Source organism: Melopsittacus undulatus, chromosome 1 (assembly GCF_012275295.1).
Source record: "Melopsittacus undulatus isolate bMelUnd1 chromosome 1, bMelUnd1.mat.Z, whole genome shotgun sequence".
In the NCBI taxonomy this organism is placed as follows: Eukaryota; Metazoa; Chordata; class Aves; order Psittaciformes; family Psittaculidae; genus Melopsittacus; species Melopsittacus undulatus.
This window is the reverse complement of record NC_047527.1, coordinates 52,134,733-52,160,563: the sequence shown is the minus strand read 5'-3', so window position 1 is coordinate 52,160,563 and position 25,831 is coordinate 52,134,733. Positions and strand designations below refer to the sequence as shown.

Sequence of the window (25,831 nt, the reverse complement as noted above, 5' to 3'; positions counted from 1 at the left end):
TTATCTGGGTGACTTTGTTGTGTACAAACAAATAAAAATAACTTTAAAAAGTGTTGCAGAGATACATTTCAAGAGGCTATTTCTGTTGGTATCAAAGAATGAACAAACCATTTCAAGTAAAGAGTTTCTTCTACACCATCCTGATGGTGACCTCCGTCTTGAGTATTTTGTTTTTTGGCAATCACCTGTTCCAAGCTGGGGTAGGAAAGAGGAGAGGGGCGAGAGGGACACAAGGGAAAAGAGAGAGAGCCACAGAAGGAGCCAGAGAGAGATTTCTGTAAAATTGTGCCAGGAACAGGAATGCCAGTTAGTCACAAATTATGTGTGAAGCTTTCATAACAAAACCCAATGATCATCAGTTATTAGGTTTAGCAAACATTTCTCTCCAATCTTGTTTACAGTTATTTTTATGGTAAGACTGCCTCCATCTTTCAAAACTTGTATTAAAACCACCTTCTTTCCATAAGAATAGTTTAGAGTAACAAAGACCCCCTCAGTATGCAGTGCAGTGAAAGGAAGGCATTTTGGTTTATTCCAGTTTAAAGAACAAATAGTGTATCAACTTCAGCGCTCAGATTTTTACATCTGTCATGCTGTGGAGCTGTTCTTGCTTACAAAGCTTAGAAAACAATGTAACTCTTAGCACAAAAAGCGTATGACCCCAACAGTTCTTGCTCATAAAGTATAATAATGAAAACAGATAATAGCTGGTCTTGCACCGACAATTTTTGTTAGGTGCCATATGTTTGCTATAATAACATACTGTTGAATATTTCATTCTTGTAAGTTTAATTTCTCTTTGTCCTGGTGTGATAAAGATAAGATCAGTCCTAAATTGCTTTCAAATATTAGCTGGGTACCATGAATGTATTTTGTATTCTCTCATCCATAACTCATTACATGGAACTTGCCTGGCATCACTAAGTCACTATCACTTTTGCGTGCGTACGTGTGGGGGGGAGTGTGTGTGTCTCTCAATACCCTGCTGCTCGGCTATTCAGTGATAAAATCTGATATAATAAAATATTAATTACATCTGAAAGGTTGGGTGAGAAATATGAACTCAATTACAGTCCCATCTTGTGAACAAAGTGCAGGGTGAAAAAATCCTTTACTTATAGAGGTTTGGGATAATAAAAGAACAACCAGAACATTAAACTAAAGCTCCCTAAAAGGCCACCTGTTATTAATCTTCACATCAGGCATAGAATTTCAAGTAAATTAGGTCAAGATGAAAGATTTTTGCTTATGATTTTTTTTACTTAACTAATTTAAAGATTTCTTTATCTGAGCAATTTTTTTTCTTTGATGTCATTGCAATTTAGTAATTAGAAATTTCTAACAAGGACAAGGACACGGCACTTATAATGAAAGGTTAGATATCACACACGGTATGCAAAATGATCACCTTATTTGGTATAAAAAATTGATAAGAACTAGCACCTGATTCTAAAAGTGTTCGTTTCATTCAGGTTGGCAGTTTCTCAACACCAAACTGTAGCAGATGTGGTCCTACCATCTTAGGAAGCCAAGGCTTTTTTTTAACAAAATACCAGCAATGAAATATAAATAATTCTAAGACTTCATAATGAATACATTCCTCTTCATGTGCTCAATTTACCTGAGTGTAAGGTCAAGTGAATTACCAAAGACTTAACAGAACAAGACCAGACTGGGAAAAAGCACAACTGCAAGTTAGCCCAAAGCAAATATGACCTTGAAATCCTATGTGTAGTAGTGAAGCATAAGAATTGAGCAATCTCATTTATTATTGCAGGCTAAAATGTGCCATTATATCATAAAATAAGATTTTCATTGTCTGAAGAACTGTATTTTTTATTAACAGTATTTTCTAGTTCAACAAAATTTGCTCAGACTATGGCAACATATTTTGGTACCAAGCCAGAAAACATACTTTCAATGAATTTACATTTGTGACATTTGGAACAATCCAAAGACCATTTCAAAGCTTCTTAATCAGCTTTATGTTCTTTGCTTAATTTCTTTTTAAAAAGAACAGAAAAGAAAAAGCTAAGTTCATAAATGCAAGATAAGAATATCTTGGTACAGCAAGCGAGGTACTTTTATAAGCCAATATTACACCATTTAACTCACTAGTTTTCAGGTTGCCAAGGCCAATTTACAAAACAACTAGAAAGAATGAAAAAGGAGTAAAGGCTTGTCACAGATTAAAAGAAATTAAAGAAATCAAAACTGTCTAAAATAATTTAGTCCAAAAAAGAATTAAGTTAGAGGGGATCTGAAGCAAATATTCGAAACTAAAAGCCATGGCAGAGCTGATTGATCCTTTCCTTTGAATCTGTCACAGAGAAAGAATTGATGCACAATGGCACTGACGTACAGATCAAGAACAAGGAAACAAAAGAAAATTCCAGAATTCTGAAAACATGCAAACCAATACGCAACATGTGAGATCACATAGCCCATCCTATCGGAATCAGTAGTAGCCTTTCTGAAAATGTAAGCCTGACTCTGACATTCAAAGAAAGCTCATTACTGCATGCAAACTGTAGCTCTGCTTCTGACTAGAAGAAAGATTGATTACAACACACTTCCAGCTCCACCAAAGTCATTGGCAGTAGCTGAACCATTAGATTCCACCTGGTTCCTTCCTGCTATATATGCCAGGGTGCAAGGAAGAAACAAACTGATTATTTTTCTTATTACAGACATGACACAATGTTATCACCCAGTCTACACAAAGTAGGTAGAGAACAGATCTAGCAAAGTCTAAATGACTGCATCACTTGGAATCCCAAGAAAGTAAGGAGGCAGACTCCCACCTAACTGGGACATTCCTAGCTCTTTAAATCTACAGAGCTGTGTGTCATCTCCATTAAGCAATTTTGAGAATTGTTGACGCAGGAATCACGGACAACGTGGAGACGATCAATGTGATCAAGCGATTGCCAAAGTTTATTCAGATACAGTGCTCCTTTTATACCCTTACACCCTTAGGTTTCTTATGTAACAGCCTTGGATACTGAGCTCTAATTGGTTAGTCTAGAGGTTACTACCGTTTACAAAGCTAATGTTTATAACTTGTTATAATTGCGATTAAATACCTTACTCTAAAAATACAGTGGGAAACTACAACCTTGGCAGAGATCATTCTCTGCACGTTTTCAGTGGAAAATTAGAGGCCTAACAAGACAATTGACCTTGCTTATGCCTGCCAAAAATCTTCTTACTTTACAGTAACAAGGCTCAGGGTATCGGGATCGCTCACTACGTGGCCTTGGCTCTTTAAGAATTCCCACAAATCCCCCTTCTTGTTTTTGAGCGATCCAGATACCCTTTACAGGTTTTTTCTGCTAGCAGTTCTTGTTTCAACTGAACTGCTCCTCCAAGTCTTGGATTTACCCCCAGGTTACAAACTGCCCCAATACTTTTCTTTTTCTCATTCCTCGGCTCCAGTGTCCATCCTGGCCATTCCACTGGGGGGGCACTGGGAGCCGAATTGGAGGGCAGCTTCATCTGAACATGGGTACCAAACCTTTTTCAAAAGTCACCCTGCTTTACGTAGCTAAAAACACCGGCCTGCTCAGCAGTAGCTATAAATGCCTGTCTGCTGGGCAGCAGCTACAGCTGCTACAGCTGCCTGTCTTCTCAGCAGCAGCAACCATAAATCCCTGCCGGCAAGCGCACTTTTGCATTAACCCTTTCTTGACCAAAATATTAAATTGCTATCCGTTAAAAACTTTTACATGAACACAACAACAAAAATTACTAAGAACACCATCTGCCCTCATCACACACACACACACACACACACTTGGGATCCCACAAGCACACTCCACACAACTACAATATTTGAAACACAAAATCCAGACAATCATTACTCCCTCTACACTGTCCCACATACAGAACGTGGCACAAGGACCTGGTGAAGACTATCAGGAAACCAGCTCCGAGGAGCATCATTGCAGTGCAAGGTGGCAGGCTCAACCTTAGCGGGCATCCCCACAGAGGCTCTGCCTCCCTCACATTGCATGAGGCTTGGGCTTTTATACTGACCAAAATGCACACTCATTACAACACAGGTGGCCAGCCTATGTCAGAAAAAGTGGTCAGCCATATCTATAAAGGTTTCTAAAGGTTAATAGAAACATGGACATACTTATATTTACCAACTTCTAATACATGAGTATCACAGAGAGACTGTATCAAAAGTAGTTGTATATGGGGTCCCAAGTACACAGTCTGACACATTCTGCCTGATACCCCTGATAAGAGCATACAAGAGACCTTCCCATCTCGGGTGGGAAGCACACACACCACGGGAAACCGTACAATACATCTGCATCCCCCACCCATCTCGCTTCTCCCTTTACAGATGCCCATTTATAATGAGGATCTGGGGGATATAAATCAGGCTTCTTTTCCGGATGAATAGGCTCCAGGTCAAAAGGACTATCCAGGTCAGCATTGGCATTATCAGGTGTCAGAATCTCAGGAGCAGCAACAGCAAACTGATGAACGTGCACAGGTTCCTTGTTGGGGTCAACAGGACCTGGGTCGAAAGGATCATCTTCATCCCCTCCTCAGTCTTCGCTGCCGCGGCGGCAAGCAGCAGAGGTTCAAGGGGGGGGGGGGGAGGGGGGGCGCGCTGGTATCCATGATCTCATTTTTTTACTTTAACGTCTCTAAAACAGTTCTCCAAATGACTAACAAACCTTTCACAGTGTCATTGCCTTTCGTGGCCGCATTCCACAGTTTAACTCCTGCCTCATTCCACGAAGAGATCTCAAGTCCGGTAGACTCATCAATCTCTGGGTAATGTGTCATCAACCATTTCAGCATTAACTTTAAGTCTGTCTCTTTAAAGGTTGCTCCCTTCACCTTAAGAAGGACTGAAAACACCCATAAATCAGAGGCTTCTTCCTTAGTAATTTTTCCCAAGTCTCGAGATTAAAAGCTTCGCCGACTCCCACAATTAACTCCTTCTCCTTACTCCAAAGCAACAATCTTTTTAGCATAGGCTCCGTTCTGAGGCTTCTACCTCTGAGAATGTTCCCATTACTGATCTTGCCCCACAGTGTCTGTCCTGTAGATTCCCATTCAGGAACTTCAAACACTGCCTGCACAGTGAGCAGAAGACCACAGTCTGGGGACCATTTTAACAGCCTTTGTAAGGCGGCACTATCGTATTCTAGTCCTCTCTTAGAGAGAAAATGTTGGAGGAGCTCCATTACTGCCTGTTCATCTTTGGATAGTGAGTGCCCCATCTCCTCCCCGGCCGCTCACCTGATCAGGACGAGATCCCAACTTTGCAGCTAGCTGACTTCTGCAGAGCCAGGGCAGCACCGATTTCGGCCGGCTCCTACCCCCTCATTCCTGATCAGACTTCAAACCCTCTGCGAAGGTTACCGATCTGAGGGTCCCTTGTTCGGGCACCACTTGTTGACGCAGGACAACGCGGAGACAATCAATGTGATCAAGTGATTGCTAAAACTTTATTAGTTACAGTGCTCTTATACCCTTACACCCTTATGTAACCGCCTTGGATACTGAGCTCTAATTGGTTAGTCTAGAGGTTACTACCGTTTACAAAGCTAATGTTTATAACTTGTTATAATTGCGATTAAATACCTTACTCTAAAAATACAGTGGGAAACTACAACCTTGGCAGAGATCATTCTCTGCACGTTTTCAGTGGAAAATTACAGAGGCCTAACAAGACAATTGACCTTGCTCATGCCTGCCAAAAATCTTACTTTACAGTAACAAGGCTCAGGGTATCGGGATTGCTCACTATGTGGCCTTGGATCTTTAAGAATTCCCATAGAGAATCAAGTATTTTTTTAGGAAACACTATACTATGCTGTTATTAATCTACAATGTTCAGACTTGCTGGATATAATACGACAAAATACTATACTGGAATTAAAAGGAATGGAGTAACAAAAAGAGGCAAAATGCAAAAGCCTGCCTGCAAAATTTCTACTTTTAAAGAAATCCAGGGCCACCTGCAGATGCCAGGTCTCTTCCTCAGTGGCATTGAAGATCAGTAGCTGCACAAAAATGGAGTATAAGAATAATGAAAAAACCACTTTGAGAAATAATGTGATTTTCTTAAGAAATAGAAAGATGACAAGATACGCTATTGCTCATTCTCCTGTATTCAACTCCCAATTTATGTTTATTATATGAGATGCTGCATCCTGGGACAGAGGTTTACATTCTGTTCTCTGCAAATTCCTAGAGATACACAGTCTGCAAAAGGTAAGAAAAACAAACCTACAGCATATATAATTCAAATCACAACAAAATTAGCACAAATTAGAAACAAATCACTTCCACTAAGGAAAACTGATTACAAGTAAGCAATATTCTACTGCAAATCTTTCTAATAAACCATATACTCCTTCAATGCTGTGCCCTGCCTGTGGCTGTGCCCTGGAGAGTGTCCGTGAGGTGGACAGTACGCAAATGTAACAATGTTCACGTGTGTAACCATGGCAAGTTGCACTGCTCTTATTTATGAATTCAAAATATACATGCAAATTGTATATTACATAGAAATGAAGAAGTAGGATGTAGAACAGGAGATTGACTAATGGATCAATGACAATATTTACACTAAAATAAAGAGAATTTTCCATATTCTACAAAGCTGTGCACTGGAAACTCACTACTGAATTGGGCTGGGGACTTAAACAAAAAGATGTATTAAAATGAGCAATTTATAAGTAGAGGGACAATGTTTATTTTCTCCCTTTTTCAAGGATGCTCTGCAACCTGCTGGTTTGTATGCAGCACAGAAAGAAAAATATTTGCTGAGGAAGCTGAATGAATACACAAGCCAATTTCAACAGGTTTTGGATTCAAAGCTTGAAAACTGTTTACTGCTCATTAAAGCACTCACAGAGGATATGAAGTTTTTAATCTATTCAGCTAGGGGATACAACATGGAGCACAGAGAGACTAGCTCCAGCAGATCCCCTGCGGTGGTTTAAGATGTTGTCTCATTTGTCCATTTTCTCCTTCTGCCAGATGCTATGCTTTCATGGGAGACTTGGTGGAAAGCAGCACATGCCTGTGTTGTTGGAACAGAAAAGCCTAGCGTTATCACTTAAGCAACCCAAGGCACAGATACATTTTCTCCTGCCAACTCTTCTGTGGGAGAGCAGGACCACAGCAAGAATATCCACAACAAAATTCTCAATGCTATCGCTTCTCTCCACAACTTAAATGCAGTGAGGCCTGGTCCAGCAATTTGGAAATGGAGATTACTGTCTGTGTTCATTTTCATCCTTTCTTCCCTACAAAAAGACTCCACAGGGCACTCTAATCAGTAGTGCAGAATGGTGCAGGCAGATACAGAAAACCAGGCAGCTTTTGTGGCATCATCCCCAGTTTCTCAGGGCTTCTGTGGCTAAATAGAAAGCTGACCTTCTTTTGTCAGTGAAGGTATAACTCATCCTCTTTCCTGCTCTGGGAACAACTCTGGTAGGATTAGATGGCATAGAAACCTTGGCAGCATGACATTGTACAGCTCTTCCCACAGGAAATCTGGCTGTAGATAAAAGATTCTGCACAGTTCAGGATTAGCACAACTTTTAAATACAGATGAGATTTTGGTCTTGTGCTTCTACTACCCTATGAGACTAATCTTGAAAAAAGCTTCAACTCTAGATGGGAGAACACAGTTCATTCGCCCTCATCTGATTTCCCCATGGCAATTTCTCCCTAAATTTAACATTTTTATAATGCCTTAGACATCAATGCTACTGCTTTCTGTTTCAGGCTGAGGCATTTATAGTGCTCCTGACTAAGAGTTGCTGCTTTCAGCTGCTGAGCCCAGTAAGTGACTCTAATGTTTCTTTATGTCATTTAATGTAATCCAGTTGAGCAGATTAGCTTTTACTTAGCAATGCTTTAGAGTCATGATTCTTCTTGTAAATGCCAGTGATTTCCTTTCCTACTTAAATGAACAGTGTAGCAGAAAGAAAGTTTTCATGTTAATGTTCAGTAAAATTAATACTCTTTCAGCATCTGGTACAGGAAAAGACAGTGCTGCACTCAGAGCACCTCTATAGCTTTCCTTCACCTTTCCATGTAGCATTCCTCTTTATTCTGTCATCTCCTTTAATAACACTTAACATCAAATAAAGTATTCACTTGCTTGCTTTATGCATGATCAAAATACTTTAGTGCACACAGAATATGTCAATCAAGTATTACTTATACTGAGTCAGGAATTCCCCCAAATTGCTTTGCCTTAGAAATCACAGTCCTGCCATACACTTATATATTATTAACAGAACCTTTTTTAATGCATCTATTTAGTGTTTGCTGATGGATAAAGGGCTCATACAAACTTACTCAGAAAACACAATACTGGAAGAAAAGCAGGGCCTTGGCACTGGAATTAAAAATCCTAAGGTCAACAGCAGTATGAAAATGCGCAATTGCCAAAAGATCTATGGAAAAGGCAATTAAAATGGTAGAGCTTACTTCAGTGTTGTACCTGAGATGAGAAAAAGCCCTGTTGACTTTTGGCTCCTTGATGAACACAATCCTAGTTTGTGTGAGCTTCTTGACAAAAGTTTGTGCTTTTTATGGGGTGTCATATACAGAAAACTAAAAAGGGACTTTTGGCACCACAGTGCCATGCGACTAACTCTCACATAGTACTGCACATCACAGTACCGCACATCATCACTTCTGTAAATTTAATCTAGCACCACCTTCCTGACATATCTGAACCTGTTTCAGTGCTTCAATTCACCACTGGGAAGAGGCTGTATATCTGAGATGTTCATGCACATGCTTTCTGAACTGGAATTGTTCTTTTTCCTCTCTGAAGTTTACTCCTCTGATCTATTTTTAGAAAACAACCATGTCTTCTCTTGGCTTTAACCGGTTAGCTGAAACAAGTCCAGTTCTCCTGGTCCCTCCACATGTAACACGGGTTTGCCAACTCTCTGATCATTTATGCCATAATGCTCTGCTGCTGTAGTGCTGGTAAATTAGTATTTCTTGGTAGATGAGATTTAGGCACAGAAGTTCACATGAAGTCCTGTCAGTGTCTTGTACAACAGCTTTTATAGTTTGCCACCTTTGCTGAAAACCCCACCTGCTTTGTAAAGTCTATTTGACTATTTCACAGTCATGCCATGCTTTGATGATTCAGTCATACCACAAGTCATCAATACACACTTTCTTCTCTGTTATTTCCAGATATGAGGCTGTATCTTGCAACATGCATCCCTGCTATTAGTTCATGAAAAGCAAACTTTGCATCTCATCCTATTTGTAGGAGGTTAATCCTGAAGGCTATTCAATATTTTTTGTGCAGCATTCCAATCCAGTGCTGAAGGTAGGATCTACTTTTGCTGACAAATGGATTATAATGTGTTGTATTTATGTTTGATATCTATAAACAAAGCATTCAGAATGTTATCAGGTCACCTCTCAGTTGATAATTCAGTACTTCACAATACAGCACACTGAACATTTACTTACATAATGGCTATTGGTTTAGAGCTCTTTTGAGCCTCTTCAAAATACGTAGTTAATTTAAATACTTGTCAAAGAAAAGCAACTGAATCTTAAGAACGACAAAAAAGAAAAATTCAACTACATGACACAACTAAAGCATAGAAAGACTGTTTGCAACATTACCAAGGCTTCAGAACTAAGAGAACCCAAGCAGCTATGTTTTCCAGTATGACCTGCAAGACTGACTTTTGAGTGTTTAGCCAAATGGGTGAAAAATCACTAAATGCAGCTCCATTCTTTGCAGTAGCAACATCTCACACTGGCATCCAGCACTTGAAAGCAAAAATATCAGTGAGATTCTAACCTCCATGAAAACAAAAGAACTGTAGTGAGATGATAAGCCAGAGTGGAAAATGTAATTTCACATTGACACTGAGGATATGAAAAGCACACATGCATAATATACAGTAAGATCAACAGTGAAAGCTCGCAAAGACAGTAATGGGTTATATGTGCCTGGCAATTCCTAACAGTTTTACAGGAATTCAGAATGGGTCACTCAACACTATGGCTACAATCTAACATACAGCTACTGTGATACACATTGTCAGAAAATTACTTTAAGATGTTTCCAGAAAGTACATCCCCATATAATCCTGTACAACAGCCATTCAGGGAAATGTAGCTGACTCACATACTCCCCCCTTCAATCCTCCCACAGCACACAGTAAAAAGAAAACAAATCTCTGGCGTACTGCAGTAAAAACAGGGCAGCAGCATCTCTTTCTTACATTTTCAAGGAGTGCTCTGGTTCTTCCATGTTTGAACTCAGGTATGTGTAAGCCAAATATCCTTGTAAAATCATGCAAGGCAGTAATTACCAGCAGTTTTCACTGCTTTTTTATTATGGTCCCTAAGTTAACACCCCTCTATCTCTCTCTCTCTCTCTCTCAAGGCAACTGCCCAGTAATACACTTGAGTCCCCTACACACTCTGTGGGAGATAGAAACACATTTCTTTACAACTGCAGAGGCTACTTCTGAGGTGAAGGTGGTATTGTACCTCTCATGTCTCTATGGGGTGATCAATGTGCCCATAACTGAGGAACTACTTCAACAAAGCCAGAAGTGGATGCTTATATTTAAAGACCTGAAACACACTTTATTTGAGGCTTTACTGTGTAGGTCTACACCTGCTTAGGATAAATGGCTGAGCTGTCTTAAGAGAGATCTGACAGTCATGCCAGCTTTTTCCACAATAACCCAGAAACTGGAGGCCAGGTTTCAATACTGTTTTCACCCTGTGAGTCTTCCACCAAACTGCTGTCACCCCACAGCCATCTGAGCAGTGTTACTGTGGTCTCCTGCTGAGGCTGGCCTCATATGCAGACAGAAATACACGAATCACAGAAGTAGGAGAGCATTCATGAAGGAAACTGTCTAATCAAATGAAAACTCTCCTTACTCTCTTTGTCCGTTATTTCCCTTTTAATTCAATGACCATCTGAAACATAACGCATTTAAGGTCCCATGAGAAAGGAGCAAGAACTTCAGGTCTCTTGCTTGCTCAAAAGAAGCTTCAGAAACTTTGTGCTCCTAGTTAGAAGTTTCTACTGGTTTACTGAGATACTCAAGCGATAATTCAGAACGGGCTGGAGGCTCACACTTGCTAACACTGGGCTGCCTTAAAGGCATCTAAGCTATATGTCTAATGGGAGATTGAACACAGAAATTCAGCACTGTCCTCCCTGTTAAATGGTTTGAAAGGTTCCCAGCAGGACTTTGGCACCAGACAGCTACTAGATCCCCGAAATTTCTAGACATGATCAGGGCCTGTTCTCAACTGGCAATCTAGATGTGATCCTTGGGCCTGTGAGCTCTGCATGGACTGTTTTTAGGCAGCTGGCCTCATGACCAGAGAATGGTACAGGGCACACAAAATTCACTAGTAAATACTCATACCTAAAGTCTGAACTCAAGTAGGCTAAGCTGAGCGCTAAGCAGCCATTCCATGGAAAGGGATTATGAAGAAATGACACTGTTTTGTTCCTTGCACACTGAGAATCTGTGCTGTTAATTTCAGTAAGTAGATTTAAGAAAAACATGTTTTATCAACTCTGACTGAAGTTGGCAGTCCAGAGCCAGCAAAACAGGGTATATGAGCTCCAAGAGTTTACGATTCACCAGCTGAATTGCTGATGGATCCAGTGGTCCAAAGGATGCTAGCAGAGAACTAGCCCAGCTGAACTGGACTATCACACTGCTAGCATGAGAGGTGAGCAACTCAGAGATGACTGTCATTAGGAATTATGCAATGAGACGGTCGCCACTGCATCCTACTTAAGACCAGCATGTAGAAGGAAAGTAAAAAAACCCCAAACAAATACCCCAAACCAAATAAAAAAGCAGAGCCTCATAACAGTCCAGCAAATGTTTCAGTTGTTAATTATAACTGTAACCCACGAGAAATTATTGGTGAGATATGAAACTGAAAAATAATCTCTTTGGAGATATGGAATAATCTATTCTCTCTTTTATTCTGGAATCACTAGAGCTTGCTTTATTTATAATAGATTCGTTTTCATTAGTCACATTGCTAAATGACAGATAGCATTACATGCTAGGCTCTCAGTGACACGAATAATTATATGAAGAAATCAAGAATTGATGCTCCTTTTACCAAGGGACTATGTGAGAAATCGCAGTAAAAGGACCATAGAAATTTCTGAATAAGCCAGAAGGCCATGTGAAGCTGCACCAGGCATGCACAGACAACATATACCATGAGTTTTAACTCAAGTCTCAGTAACAATCCAAGGACAAGTTCTACTGCATAACAAAAAAGAATTACAGCATTTTTACAGCATAAGCAATTACTGTATTGTTCCCTCAATGAAACTGAAATTGACCTTTCTGCTGTAAATAATTATACTTGTTGCTATAAAGAAGGACAATTATGGGTATTAATAAAACCCCATCCCTTCTGTATCACAGACATCCTCAAACAAGTCTACTGGCTGCCTTACAGGTTGTAAAACTATGATTTGAAAATACAGTTTGCAGGCAAGAGCTGACCCTACAGCATACAACTCAAACCTTTATGTTTACAGACCCTTAAAAAATAGAAAGGATGCTTGTGGCAAGCAAACTGACGAATGGACAGTAAGTTCCCTTCATGCTTTTTAGACCTGGCAGTCTCACACTATTTCCAAAGGCTATATTTTGAACATGACATTTCAGAATACTACCAAGTTAGTAATGCTACTTGAACATGTACAATAACATTATTTCAACATAACCATTCCTTTATCATAAAAATTCACCAAATATCTAGACTGTTTTATCAGTGAGCTCTTGAAAGGCCGAAGTTATTTTTTCATTTTATTGGGGAGCTTTCCAAGCTCATGGTTAATGTACAGTTTAGATATTTCTCTCCTCATCTGCATCTACATGAGGTTTTCTTTTTTCTCATTACCCTATTATCAAGTAATGTTACTGGGAATAGAAAGAAATTAAAATAACATGCTAGCACATTACGTAACGTGCAGGTAGGAACTGTGAGAGGATGGAGCTAAAAATACAGATGTTGCAATGCTTTTATTTGCATGTGCTGTTGCCATGTTTTTTTTCCCACACAGAACGCTAACACATCTGATTGTGCAAATCAGCATTCTCTCATTTCAAAACTCATTTGTTCACTTATCCTGAACTTATAATCATACTTAAGATGTCCGCCTCTATAATTCATGCATGGGAATGAATGCTGCACTCGATGCAACATATAAACACAAGACTGAGATGTACCTCTTCTCTGAGAAGTGGATTACAACATTAACGCCCAGCCCTTTGACTGTCATGTACTTACAACAGCAGTAAAAATGCCCCTTTGGTCTCTTCAAGGTTATAGAAAATATCCTGAAATTTTTGTATACACAATGCTTGAAGCCCTGCTGATTTTTCAGTTTCAGTGATACCTGCCATGGGTTTCTAATCAGCCTGGCTGGCTTGCTGGCTTTTGTTTGGATTTCCTGATTGCCAGCAAAACAATTTAATCTGCTGATCTGCCAACCAGGTGAGCATTTTTGTGAAGACAGCAGGTTTCAAGAATAAAGGTAGGTAATGACTTCTCTGAAAGGCTATCTGTAGGATTGGAGGGTCCTGCAAAAGCTCTGGGTCTTCAGATGACCCCATTTCTTTAGGTGGAAATGTTCAAACAGTATTGCATGCCCTAACTGGTGTAGAACTAGGAGTAAAGTCCTGCTGTCAGACTATGAGAAAGAGAGCAGTCACAGTGACACAACAGTCACTGACAGCTGATCTTTATGGTACATGTCATGCTGAAGGAAAGAGATTAGGCCCTTAGACATACCTCCTACCTTGCAATGTGTGTGGCAGGGCTGGGAAGGCAACTATGACCTCTGCTTAGTGTGGAGTGTGTGGTGGTTCAAGTAGGGAACTGTTTTGTCACATATGAGTCTTTGCATCTCAAAGGTGACTGCCTCAGTTTAATTCACTCCTTCCTACCACTAGACAGTGTGTAGGAACTGGGTGTTCTGTCATTCATTTAAGAATCATTATACTACGAGTGTTGTTGAAATGCCTAAGCCATCTACAGAATTGAACCCTGGACTTGAGCTGACAAGGGTTTCTTTACACCATGCATCTTCCTTTAAATCATGCCGTTCCTATCCTAGGGACCGTGTGCAGGTGGCCTTAATTCCACCTATGACAATGAACCCAGAATTTACAAGGTGCCTTTAAAGGTCTGCATTAGGCCAATAAGAAATGTAAATCTCTGTGGAATTCAAACAATCTGAACAGATCGTGAAGTGTTTATCTGATGAAGTAGTAGAAAGGAGTGCTTATCACTTCAGATAACATGCAATTTGAAATTTCTATGGTAGTTTTCAGCTGCACTTCAAAATACTTAATAACTTCATATGGCCTTTTGGGCTGAAATATAGTATACATTACTTCTTCAGAAGAGAAGTAAGAGAAGAGAGATTAAAAGTATGATTCAAAACTAAGCACTTCAAGTAAAGAAATGTTTGCTTTATTTTCCCAGTAGAGTTATTCTTATTTATGTATGTTGAAGATGTTGGGCACATTGATGATAAAGGCATGCATTGAAAGTACACAGTCTTCACTCTAGCACACTCTCAGCTTTCAACTCACATAATTTGAAATTTATTTGCTTCCTTCTGCATATTTTCTTTAAGGTACTTTTAAATTATAGTACTTGGCAATTGTTGCAGTTCTCTCTTTTGTCTGGACTTTGCAGCCCCAGGTGCTGTGGGACAGATACTACATACTCCGCACAGGAGGCACTGTGGCATCCTTAATGTCAAGTATTGTATCCACAGGACATTGCTAGCTGACACACTTGGCCCTCCTATTCTCTCACTTCAGACTGGAACAGAAGAGTACCAAGTGTCTATGGTGTCTATAAGAGCAGAAAGGGTGTCTGAACGAGCCATTAACTGATTAGAAGGGGCAAATCCAGCTGAGCCAAAGTCAGTAATGTGAGAGAGACCAGGAGGCAGAGTAGAGGCTGGATGATCCTGCCTTCTTCCTTATCCTTGCTCCTTTCCCCTGTCTTCTGCTCCCAGATTGCCTGCCATGTCCAGGTCGTTCTGGTATTATCTGCAGAAAAGTCTTTAGGATGTTTACTACTAAGGTTTTTTGAGGATGTGGCACAGAACAGCAGGAAGAGGGTGGTGTGGCAACAGTATTTTGCTCATTATGTAAGCGAGATAAAGGAAGTGGAAACACTCAGCCTTTATTATGGCAAGACTAATTGGAAATCTATGTGACAAAGAAAACTTGCTTCTCCCTGCTGAAACTAAAAGCTTGGAGGAAAACTTTTCCAGAGAAGGTCACAAGAACCTCCTATGGAATGTGGCAAACAATTTAAAGTTCTTTCTATCATAGTTAAATATATAAATAACATTAAATACATGCAGTCAGCAAGCACAACATTTTTAATTTCTGTGTGTGAGCCAGATCTTTGCAATAAATTGCTGTTCCTTAGCTGAAGTATAAGGACCTGACCATTCTATGAACCTGTAGACAATTTGGCCTCAGGGTCTTTCAAACTTTAGCCTAACTTGCCCTGAAGAAGTAAAGATACAAATGATACTGCCTTGGAAAAGTGAGCTCCTCAACAGATACTGAAGAACCCTCATAGAAAAAATACTTGTGTTTCCACCCTTTTAATGAAAATTCTTAAGAACTTTACTGTAAAATACACATCTTTGAAAAGAAGATAGAATATCCACAATAGAATCATAGAATAGTTAGGGTTGGAAAGGACGTTAAGATCATCTAGTTCCAACCCCCCTGCCATGGGCAGGGACACCTCACACTAAACCATGTCACCCAAGGCTTTGTCCAACCTGGCCTTGAACACTGCCAGGGATGGAGCATTTACAACTTCCTTGGGCAACCCATTCCAGTGCCTCACCACCCTCACAGTAAAGAACTTCTTCCTTATATCCAATCTAAACTTCCCCTGTTTAAATTTGAACCCGTTACCCCTTGTCCTATCACTACAGTCCCTAATGAAAAGTGCCCCCCCAGCATCCTTATAGGCCCCCTTCAGATACAAGAAGACATGTGTTATACAATTCTACAGAGCCGTCATCTTAGATATAAAAAAAGCCTTTCAAAATACAATAATTCTAAAAATCAAAATAGCTTAGCCAGCTGTTAAAGAAGCACATACACTCATCATTACTGAATGCATTACTGCTTTAAACATATATAATTCCAAAATAATCTCCTTGAAATAAATACAAAAGTCGTAAAACATGATGGAAATTGAAGACAGAGCAAGCAGTATTTTTTGTATTAAAACTCTGACAAAATACATTATAATCTTGTCCAGTCTTATTAATTCTAAACCAACCTGGAATGCCATTTGGCCTTCATGATTAATGTACACTTTATCATTGTAAACAGGGCTTCCTGAACATTCTATGAAGTCTGCTTTTTGAATCAACATCTAAAAAATCAGCATTGCCTTTTCTCTCCTTTAATGTTGTAGTGGTTGCGTGCAGATTCTAAATAAGTTGTAAGATACCAGGATGTTTCATACTAAGTAGAGAAAATGAATTTAATCAGAGAAAAAAAAACCCTTGGAATTCTGAATGACCTCAGGTATTGCCTTTGTTGACTTGAACAGCAGAATTTGTGCTCTCCTTATCCATCTCAGGAATTTAAAAGTTTTATGTGACATGGCTGATGTGTTGATCAATAAAACAACAACAATCATTTACACTGCAAGCTTAGTGCAGTTTCAAAAATCTGCATTAACCAAGCTGGTAGCTGTAGCAGAATCAATAGACAAGGCATCTTGCTAAGTGGTGTGCATAAATGAAGTATGACTAAACTTTTAACACCCGATGAATACAGATTAAGATGATAAAATCCATATGTAGAATGTGTTCTACAAGCTGTGCAATGACAGTGTGCTTGAGAATGTAATGCACGATAAAATGTTGTAAGTATTAAGAAATTCTTTAATTTTCACACTCCTTCACTCAGTATTTACATTGTAAGTTTGCAGTCAGCATTCTTTTTATGAACCTGTTGCAATGGACCTCGGTAAATTTGCCACTCTGTGTTCATCTGTCAGTTCTACAGCTTCATGTTATATTAAATCTTCCCTCCTATTTTCCTAACTACTCAGACCCTCATTTAGCATACTTTAATCTCCTAACTAGCTCCTTTCTACTGTCAGAAGTTTCTGATGTGTCACTACTGCTGTAGAAGTCAATCATCTTTAGTTCAGGATGCAGATAAAAGGAATGAATCTTTTTTTTTTTTACTATTATTATTATTAATGGTCTAATACATTTGTATTTAAACAACTTCAACTGGTATAATTTTAATCCAGATGCTTGAATTTAGAATGACTACATTAAAGCTTTGTGAAATAAAGTAAGATAAATATTGTATCATTCTGTTTCTAATCTAACTTGCTAAATCAGTTTCATTAAACCTGCTTTAAATGCCTTCCAGTTTTTTGTTTTCGACTGTTTTTTTTTTTTTTCCCTCAGCTGGTACAGAGTTATCCAAAGTCTCACATGTTCTTTTAAAAAAAGCTTTCTTAATGACCAACAGGATAGCATTTCCTACATACCTAAACCTACATACATATAATACATAAGGCAGCAATAGAACATGAGCTGGCAGTGTGCACTTGCAGCCAAGAAAGCCAACCGTACCCTGAGCTGCATCAAAAGGAGTGGGACCAGCAGGTCAAAGAAGGTAATCCTGCCCCCTCTACTCTGCTCTTGTGAGACCTCACCTGGAGTATTGTGTGCAATTCTGATGCCCTCAACATAAAAAGGACATGGAACTGTTGGAACAAGTCCAGAGGAGGGCCACGAGGATGATCAGGGGACTGGAGCACCTCCCATATGAGGACAGGCTGAGAAAGCTGGGGCTGTTCAGCCTGGAGAAGAGAAGGCTGCGTGGAGACCTCATAGCAGCCTTCCAGTATCTGAAGGGGGCCTACAGGGATGCTGGGGAGGGACTATTCATTAGGGACTGTAGTGATAGGACAAGGGGTAAAGGGTTGAAACTTAAACAGCGGAGGTTTAAATTGGATATAAGGAAGAAGTTCTTCATTGTTATGGTGGTGAGGCACTGGAATGGGTTGCCCAGGGAGGTTGTGAATGCTCCATCCCTGGCAGTGTTCAAGGCCAGGTTGGATGAAGCCTTGGGTGATATGGTTTAGTATGAGGTGTCCCTGCCCATGGCAGGGGGGTTGGAACTAGATGATCTTAACGTCCTTTCCAACCCTAACTATTCTATAATTCTATGATTCTATGATAAATATGTTGCATAGTAAAAGACCAAACCACGAATTACATGGAACATTGAATATTCTGGAGAAACCCAAAACACATTTATTTTCATTCACACATATATGTGTCTACCAGATCTATATTTCTCAAAGAGAAGTCACCACAGAACTTAGCATCACAATGAAAATAATTGACAATCATGCACTACAGGTGGAAACTTACTCCAGTAATAAAAAAATTCACCATTTTCAATGATACATGGTTAGCCAAAGGTAAACAGCCTAAACCTCTGAAATATCTGTATTTCTCTTATCTGTATTTTCATTTATTCACAGTACTGAGCTCATTACCAGTTTGCATTCAAAATAATCTAATCATTCCTTTGTTTTCTTCAGCTAAAAGTAGGCATCTTTTATTCCAATCAATGAAGGATTTACACAGTACCATGTTTCTGGCAGTGAAATAAACCTCTGCAAATTGGAAATTCATTAGCAGGTACTATATAGCACTAAAGAATATGAGCTACTGGTTTTCCAGGTTGATTTCTTTTTCCCTATTTCTGCTATCACGGTCAATTAAATGTAAATCCCTTCTGAATGTTACAGTACATACTGTTTAAATGGGCTAGCTTACTAGGAGTTTATCTTAAATCTGTGAAGTAAACAAGAAGACTGAATATTAAAGACAGTAGCTCGGTATAAAATATGTGATATGCCCTTGAACTTATAACATTGCAGTAAGCAATTACCTTAAAGAAGCCACCCACACAACAGAACTATGGCTTTGTTCCTTATCTTCAAAGAACAAGCCACTTGCATCTGGATCAAATCCTTTAAACAATACACAAACACTCAACATCAAAGCACTTCATTTTCTTCAGTTATTTAATTTAATTAGAGCTAATAAAGACATGAATTTAGACACTGATTGCTGTGTAGAAAATCCCCAAAAAGCATGTTCAAGAAATTAATCAGTTTGGCTTTAATTTTATGAAGATTTTCCCCTCAGTACCTGACAGGAGCGCCTCTACTCTGTGCAGGTTTCAGCAAGACTGTCACAGTGCTGTCAGTTTGATTCAAAGGTGTTTCAAGTTCATATGGTGGCATAGAGGGTGCTAGAATAAGAAAAGAGGCAGAAATAATAATTATTCCTGTATTTCTTCTTTCAAGAGCTGTATCTTTATTTGAATAGGTAATTTTAAAGACTTCTTCAAATATAAAAGACCACATTATATGTCTAAGATGCTTTCCATTTACAATACAAGTGTGAGACCACTGTTAAATAACTTCGGGGAGGTGGGGGGGGGGGAGAAAAAAGGAAAACCAAACAAAGAAATTTCATCTTGCTGCCAATTTCAAGACAGAAAACAGACACTAGTAGGAGTAAGTTTGCAGAAAGTATTGAGAATTCATGAATTGGAAAGAGAAAACTTATCTCAAGAAGAGCATCTGCGAATGCGCATGCTGAAGTGACTGTAGTTTTTGAAACTGAGCCCAGCTTTCTCAGTATGTCAGTTGTATTGGGATGCACTCTCAGAATTTGTCATTCCTGGAATTTTAACTAGTGCTGTAACTGTCCAGGGCCCATTATCCACCACAGACATAATTTACAATAATGAATCAGGATTATCACCATGAGAGAGTATCTTCATTTGAAGCCATATTCAATGGCACTTTTGCAAGCTATGTCCTTGTTAAGGAACTACAGCTGGGATAAAACTGAACGATGCCTCAGTTATTGTCTTTTACTGTTGCTACTTTTTCCAGTGCTATCATCTAGTCACATTTTATCATTATACTGGATGGAAGGCTGCTTGCTTAATTGGTTGTTTAGCAGCCTGTTGTATCCTTATACTCCAGTTGTTAATGATGATACACAATTAGCAGATTAAAAGACTACAGAAACAAAAAGCTGTCATCACAATGATCTTTTCTGGCCACAGGAATAACGCTGGGCAGTGAACTTCCCTAAACTAATTCATGTTGAAAAAGAAAACACATTTAGCAGGGGACAAGATCCTTTTTTTTCAGCAGGTTCTTCTAATGGTTAATTATACTTCATGATGAATATGGAGACCTATTTGGCATCTCAGTTTGTTTAGCTTAAACTTCCAGTCACTGGACACTTTGTGTACCATGCTGAATAAGTTACTCCTAGTATGCTCCTCATACATATAGCAACCTGTGGGCCCCTCTACAAATTATAGCTGCAACAACATGAGTCTTTCTTTCAAGTGTATTTTCCAGTGTTTTTCACCTTCCCAGTAGCAGCTGCATCTACTTGAAAGGCATATGAACTCTCTCCATTATTCATATTGCCTTACATATCCAAGTAAACATGAGACATTAACACTTTTGTCCACAATTCATCAGTCTGCTGTGAAAACATTAACACTTTCATTGCTTTTCACTGATATTCACCAGTCTTGAAATGCTTTACAAATGTAAAAAAAGTGTTCAAAAACCTCCTTGTAAGGTGAGAGGGTTTTATTCTGTTTACGCTCCTGGATATAAGGTACAAACATTTAAACTAATAATTTTAAGTAAACTGGGTACCCACTTTGAGAAGTCTAAAGGCATACTGCAGTACTTTAAAGATTCAGACACAATTTTCACATATTTTAGTTTTGCAGTTTTGAATATTCAGAATTTGTTCACATAATGCCCCATTTTCAAGTTGGTCATCCTGAAGAAAACAAGGGAAGCACAGAGTAAGTGCATCTCCAAAAAGCTGTATGGACTTTCAATGTTTTTGGAACACTGCAATTGTCATTTCTTGCCCTTGGTCTCCTGCCTACATTTTAACAAGTCTTGTAATCTTCCTAACTGATGTGTCCTGGGTTCCTACATGCACTCTAAACTAATCTTACCTCCCCTCCCCTACTACAATTGTCTTCCTGACCAGAGTATGAGTTGTGATTCTCCAAGTCCCACCTTCCAGTCCTGGCTATGCTTTCTCTTCACCATAGATATTTGAATATTATCTACTTTTCCATTTTTCTCCTGCCTAGGTTAGGAGTATTTCTCCTCCACACTGCTCACATGTAAAGAAGGAGACTATCAATACTCAGAGAAAACAGGAGATATTTTTTCTGTCCATGGTTTTTGCAACTGCATGCATCTTTTGAAGCAAAAAGCTCAGATGCACTTAGAGATTCTCTGTGTTGGGCCACACTGAGATGATGAACACACAAGCAAGGCTCTCAAAGCTCAGAGAACTTAAATCTGTTCAGTAAGTATGGTAACTATGGTAATATTTGCTGCCCAATTCTGTCAAGTTTCCATCATTTATGTGTAAACTGTAAAAATTACAAATTGCCCAAATCTGTACAGATTTTCAGAGTGATGGTCCAGGTTGATATCTCTCTTCTTGCTAAATATTTAAATCCCAGTTTGGAAACGCTTCAGTAATGTATCAGTCAGCAGAATTTTTCACAATGTCAGCCATGTTCCTCGGATGGATGAAATTCTTCTTAGTATGAAAGGCAGCATACAAAATTTCAGCCCACACAGCTGACTTTTCACAAAGTTATATGCAACAGAAAACAGTCTTCTAATAGAGTACCCATAATTTCTGATAGCCTGTACTGCTACCAGCTCTGCTTTTGGTAATACATATTTACATACAGACCACTTCATCCATCAGTGCCAATCACACTACTGTAGAATGAAACATACCAACTATTTACAGTACGGAACAGTACTCAAACACTTAAGACAGGAAATTTGAGTATCTTATTCAAATGAAAATGCAGTCTAAAGTTAGACAAAGTAAAATGCAATGACTCAATCCAGAAATTGGTCAGAATGCACTGTTGCCACTTCATCTGTTCTAAAAACCAAACCCCTTTCATTCATAAATGTTCAGTGGTTTTGTTTCATATATCTCCAAAATGGAGAGCACTGGCCACATCAAGAGCCTCAAAGCTTTACAGGAAGACAATGAGGTCACAGGCCAATAACACTGCAGAGGATACCATATTCAACAGCTAAACTTTCAGTTGTGATTTTTCAACAAGACTAAGAAATGATTCTAAATATATTCACTCTGCTTTTATTTTAAATTCCCCAGGAGATTAAAGCTTGTCCATGGCTTTAACTACCCATGGACAAGTCATAAGCATTCCTTGTTAGCACAATAACTAACACAAAGTAATGAGAGAGTGGGGTGCAGACAAGATAGCTAGCAAAACCTCATCACATGGTAGCTTGGAGGTTATTCTCATTCCCAAACATCCCTGAAATGTTTGTTCACACCACTGAGTTTTAGCTAGGGACATATCAAATTTAGAAAAGAAAAAAAATTTAAGATCCGGCACTATTCTCAGATGTCTGAATTCTCATCTATTCTCATTAGTCTTCTTCCTTCCTTCCTCATTCTAATAAGGGCTGATTCTGCTGTCTTAAGTCCTATCAAGTCTTGATGTGTCAGAAATTGATTCCTGACAGAGAAAGATTTGCTCAGTATAGGAAATGGGATGAAAAATGAATCCCATTTTTACTGATCACTGTTAATTATGTTAAGACTTCCTAAAAATAATTATTATAAACTAACTTCTGTATTGGCAATAATTTCCACCATGCATTAATTGCCCTTTCCTGTAATAACCTAAAAGAAATTGGTCTATATCTCTGATTAACATTTGTTACTTGTTTTCATTCCAGTGAGGACAGAAAATGAGTGATGAGGACAATACATAGAATGAGAGCAAAAAAGAAACAAGATGTTGCACCCAAATGCATTCCTTTACCTTTTTTGAAAAGCACAGTTGACCACAAATAGATAAGGCAATTTTCTATAAATATTACTAATATTTATAATTTAATAATTAATATTTTATAAATTATTTATTTGTTTTTATAATTTTTATTTATTAATAAATTTAATAATTAATATTATTAATTCAACTGTCAGTTTAATTCCCATGAAGATTGTAGAGAAGTGAAGAATAAAGAGATTCCAACTGTAACTTTGCAAAACATTTTGTCATCAATTACATAACCATTTAGAAAATGCAATTGTATTGCATCCCATCAGCTAGAGAAATGAAGTGTTTCTTTGCCTCTGGGAGGGCTTTAAAACATTGTTCATGGATTTGCAGAAGTGACAAAGGCATGCTGCTGCTATTTGAAAACCACTGGTCCTGATGTTCTTGTCTAATACAGTTTCATATCCAGTTCAGTCCACATGCCTGCTAGGAACATACTCAAGCTGGCAGTTAGCTACACTTTCTAAGTGAGTGCTAGCCATACAGTATTTCTGCTCTACTCTCAATTGTTCATGGCTCATTGAAGAGATTTTCCAGCACCGTTACTGTACTAATTTAGAACCACGTCAAGGCTGACTAAGCCCTGAATGAAACCTTCATCCTCATGTCCAAAAAACCCTATGCTAAATGTTGCAACAGCAGCTGGCAGTGACTGCAGGCACATAATTCATAGGGTTTCTTGGGTCATAAGTTATGGTTGTGAAGAGGAATTTCAAAGTACTAGCTGGTATTTAAGCACTTGGAAGTTTTTCAAATATGTTAATATATGTCACTTTGACATCTTCAGAGATGAACATGTATTTTATTTCTTCAATTAGCTGCTTGTTAAATCCTAAGGAGGAAGTAAACAACAAAAGAATTATGCATGATATTATCATAAGCAAATTATAATATTCTTTAATCAAGTACCTGATATTTTAGTGGTGAACTGATTTGTAATTGGAGGTCCAAAGCCTTTAGCTGTGCTGGCTCTAATGGTGAAAGAGTAGGTAGTGCCAGGATACAGTCCAAAAAAGAGATAGTGCGTTTCATTTCCTAGCTTTGAGACTCGTCCACTTTGATTGGATAAATCTATTTCTGGGTCAAAGGAACTGACTGCTTTGTAGGTGATCTGAAAAGAATAAGAAAGTTATAAACTGCCTTGAACAGATGGACAGAGATTGCATCTTTATCCAGTAAACCCTCTGGATGTATGCGCTGTCAGACATTTTATGATAAGCTATCTTACTCTCTTGTACTCTTCAAATTCCAAATCCCATGAAGGGACACAGAAACTCAGCTGTAACTGGTATGAGTTATTACTTTTATAGATACAGAGACTTAGAGGCAGCTGGATTACAACTCTAAAGGATGGGCTAAGGCTTACATTAATTCTTTCAAGATGCTGGCTTTAACAGTGTCATTTTTTAAATTCATCTTACTGTTGGTTTCGATCAATAACAACAGGAAAACCAAAACAACCAGGTAAACAGATAAGCAAATAACAGAAGTTATAGCATCCAGTTCCAGCTGACTTCACTATAATTACACTTTGCTCTGAATAAGATTATCCATAAAAGATGATAAGGGCAGCTTAAGGCAAATTTTTCAGGAAGTGGGTAAAGCTTCTATTTTAGTCTGAAGCTTAGCTATCGTAATTGCTAATTTGGATTTTTTCAGGTTATTATATTGTACCTAGGTCAGATACTCATTGGAGGAAAACAGAGATAAAATGTTAAGTAATATATGCAGAGTGTATATTGCATCCTCAGCTCTTTCTTTGATTCAAACAGTATTTTCACTTTTCATTAGAAATGTTAATATAAGTTCACAGTAAAACTTGATCCAGATTTCTTCTATTAATTACTAATTTCTATGCTCTGTAATGAGAATTTAAAAATAAGAAATCCATTAAAAAAGTAAAAATGATTCATCCCTCCTTTTTAATGTTTCATTTTATGCAAATAATTCCACTCTTATTATACAAAGTGATAACTGATACTCCTTTAGCTATATTTATTCCATATCATTATACTTAATAAGACAGTACATAGAAACATCTAAGTGTTGGCATTGCACACCTTAAACACTTGCAATTTCCTAGAACCTCTGACTTAATGAAAATTGATTTTTATATGACCCATCTAACATAACACTAATAAAGTGCAGAAAATTGGTAATAAAAACTTTGATACCACCTAGATAAACTCCAACGTTATTTCAGTAGATACAGGCAGATCTTCCACAACTCCTCATCCATAAACTGCACTGGAAGTGCCCTAAAAACAGCTCAACTCACTCTCCTACTTATGACAGAAGAATATTACATTGCCAAATATCTGAACCTTTATCAGTAAAGAAATAAAGGTTACGTATTGCCCAAAATAATCTCCCTTTCTGATGGCAACTGTTGTTATATCTGCTTGTGGGAGAGTGGGTCAGAACTTTTTTTGTAGATTCTAAAAGACAGGTTGAACAACTGCATTATAATTACATTTTATACACATTGATCCTGTTTTGATGCAGGTACATAGAATCATAGAATCATAGAATAGTTAGGACTGGAAAGGACCTCAAGATCATCTAGTTCCAACCCCCCTGCCATGGGCAGGGACACCTCACACTAAACCATATCACCCAAGGCTTCATCCAACCTGGCCTTGAACACTGCCAGGGATGGAGCAGTCACAGCTTCCCTGGGCAACCCATTCCAGTACCTCACCACCCTAACAGTAAAGAATTTCTTCCTTATATCCAATCTAAACCTCTGCTGTTTAAGTTTCATGAACTACATGATGTCTTGC

At 38.5% G+C, this 25,831-nt stretch overlaps 1 protein-coding gene across 5 annotated transcripts in view; it reads right to left on the bottom strand.

The window, feature by feature from the left end:
- Positions 1–25,831, bottom strand: part of PTPRM (protein tyrosine phosphatase receptor type M) — a 475,841-nt gene that overhangs the window by 191,921 nt on the left and 258,089 nt on the right. For all 5 annotated transcript variants that reach the window (XM_013130096.3, XM_031052840.2, XM_031052841.2 and 2 more), the window contains exons 10-11: positions 23,958–24,159; positions 19,292–19,394 (exon numbers count right to left, since the gene is read on the bottom strand). In XM_013130096.3, the coding sequence (XP_012985550.2) occupies positions 19,292–19,394; positions 23,958–24,159 (305 nt within the window). The remainder of the gene's footprint in view (positions 1–19,291; positions 19,395–23,957; positions 24,160–25,831) is intronic.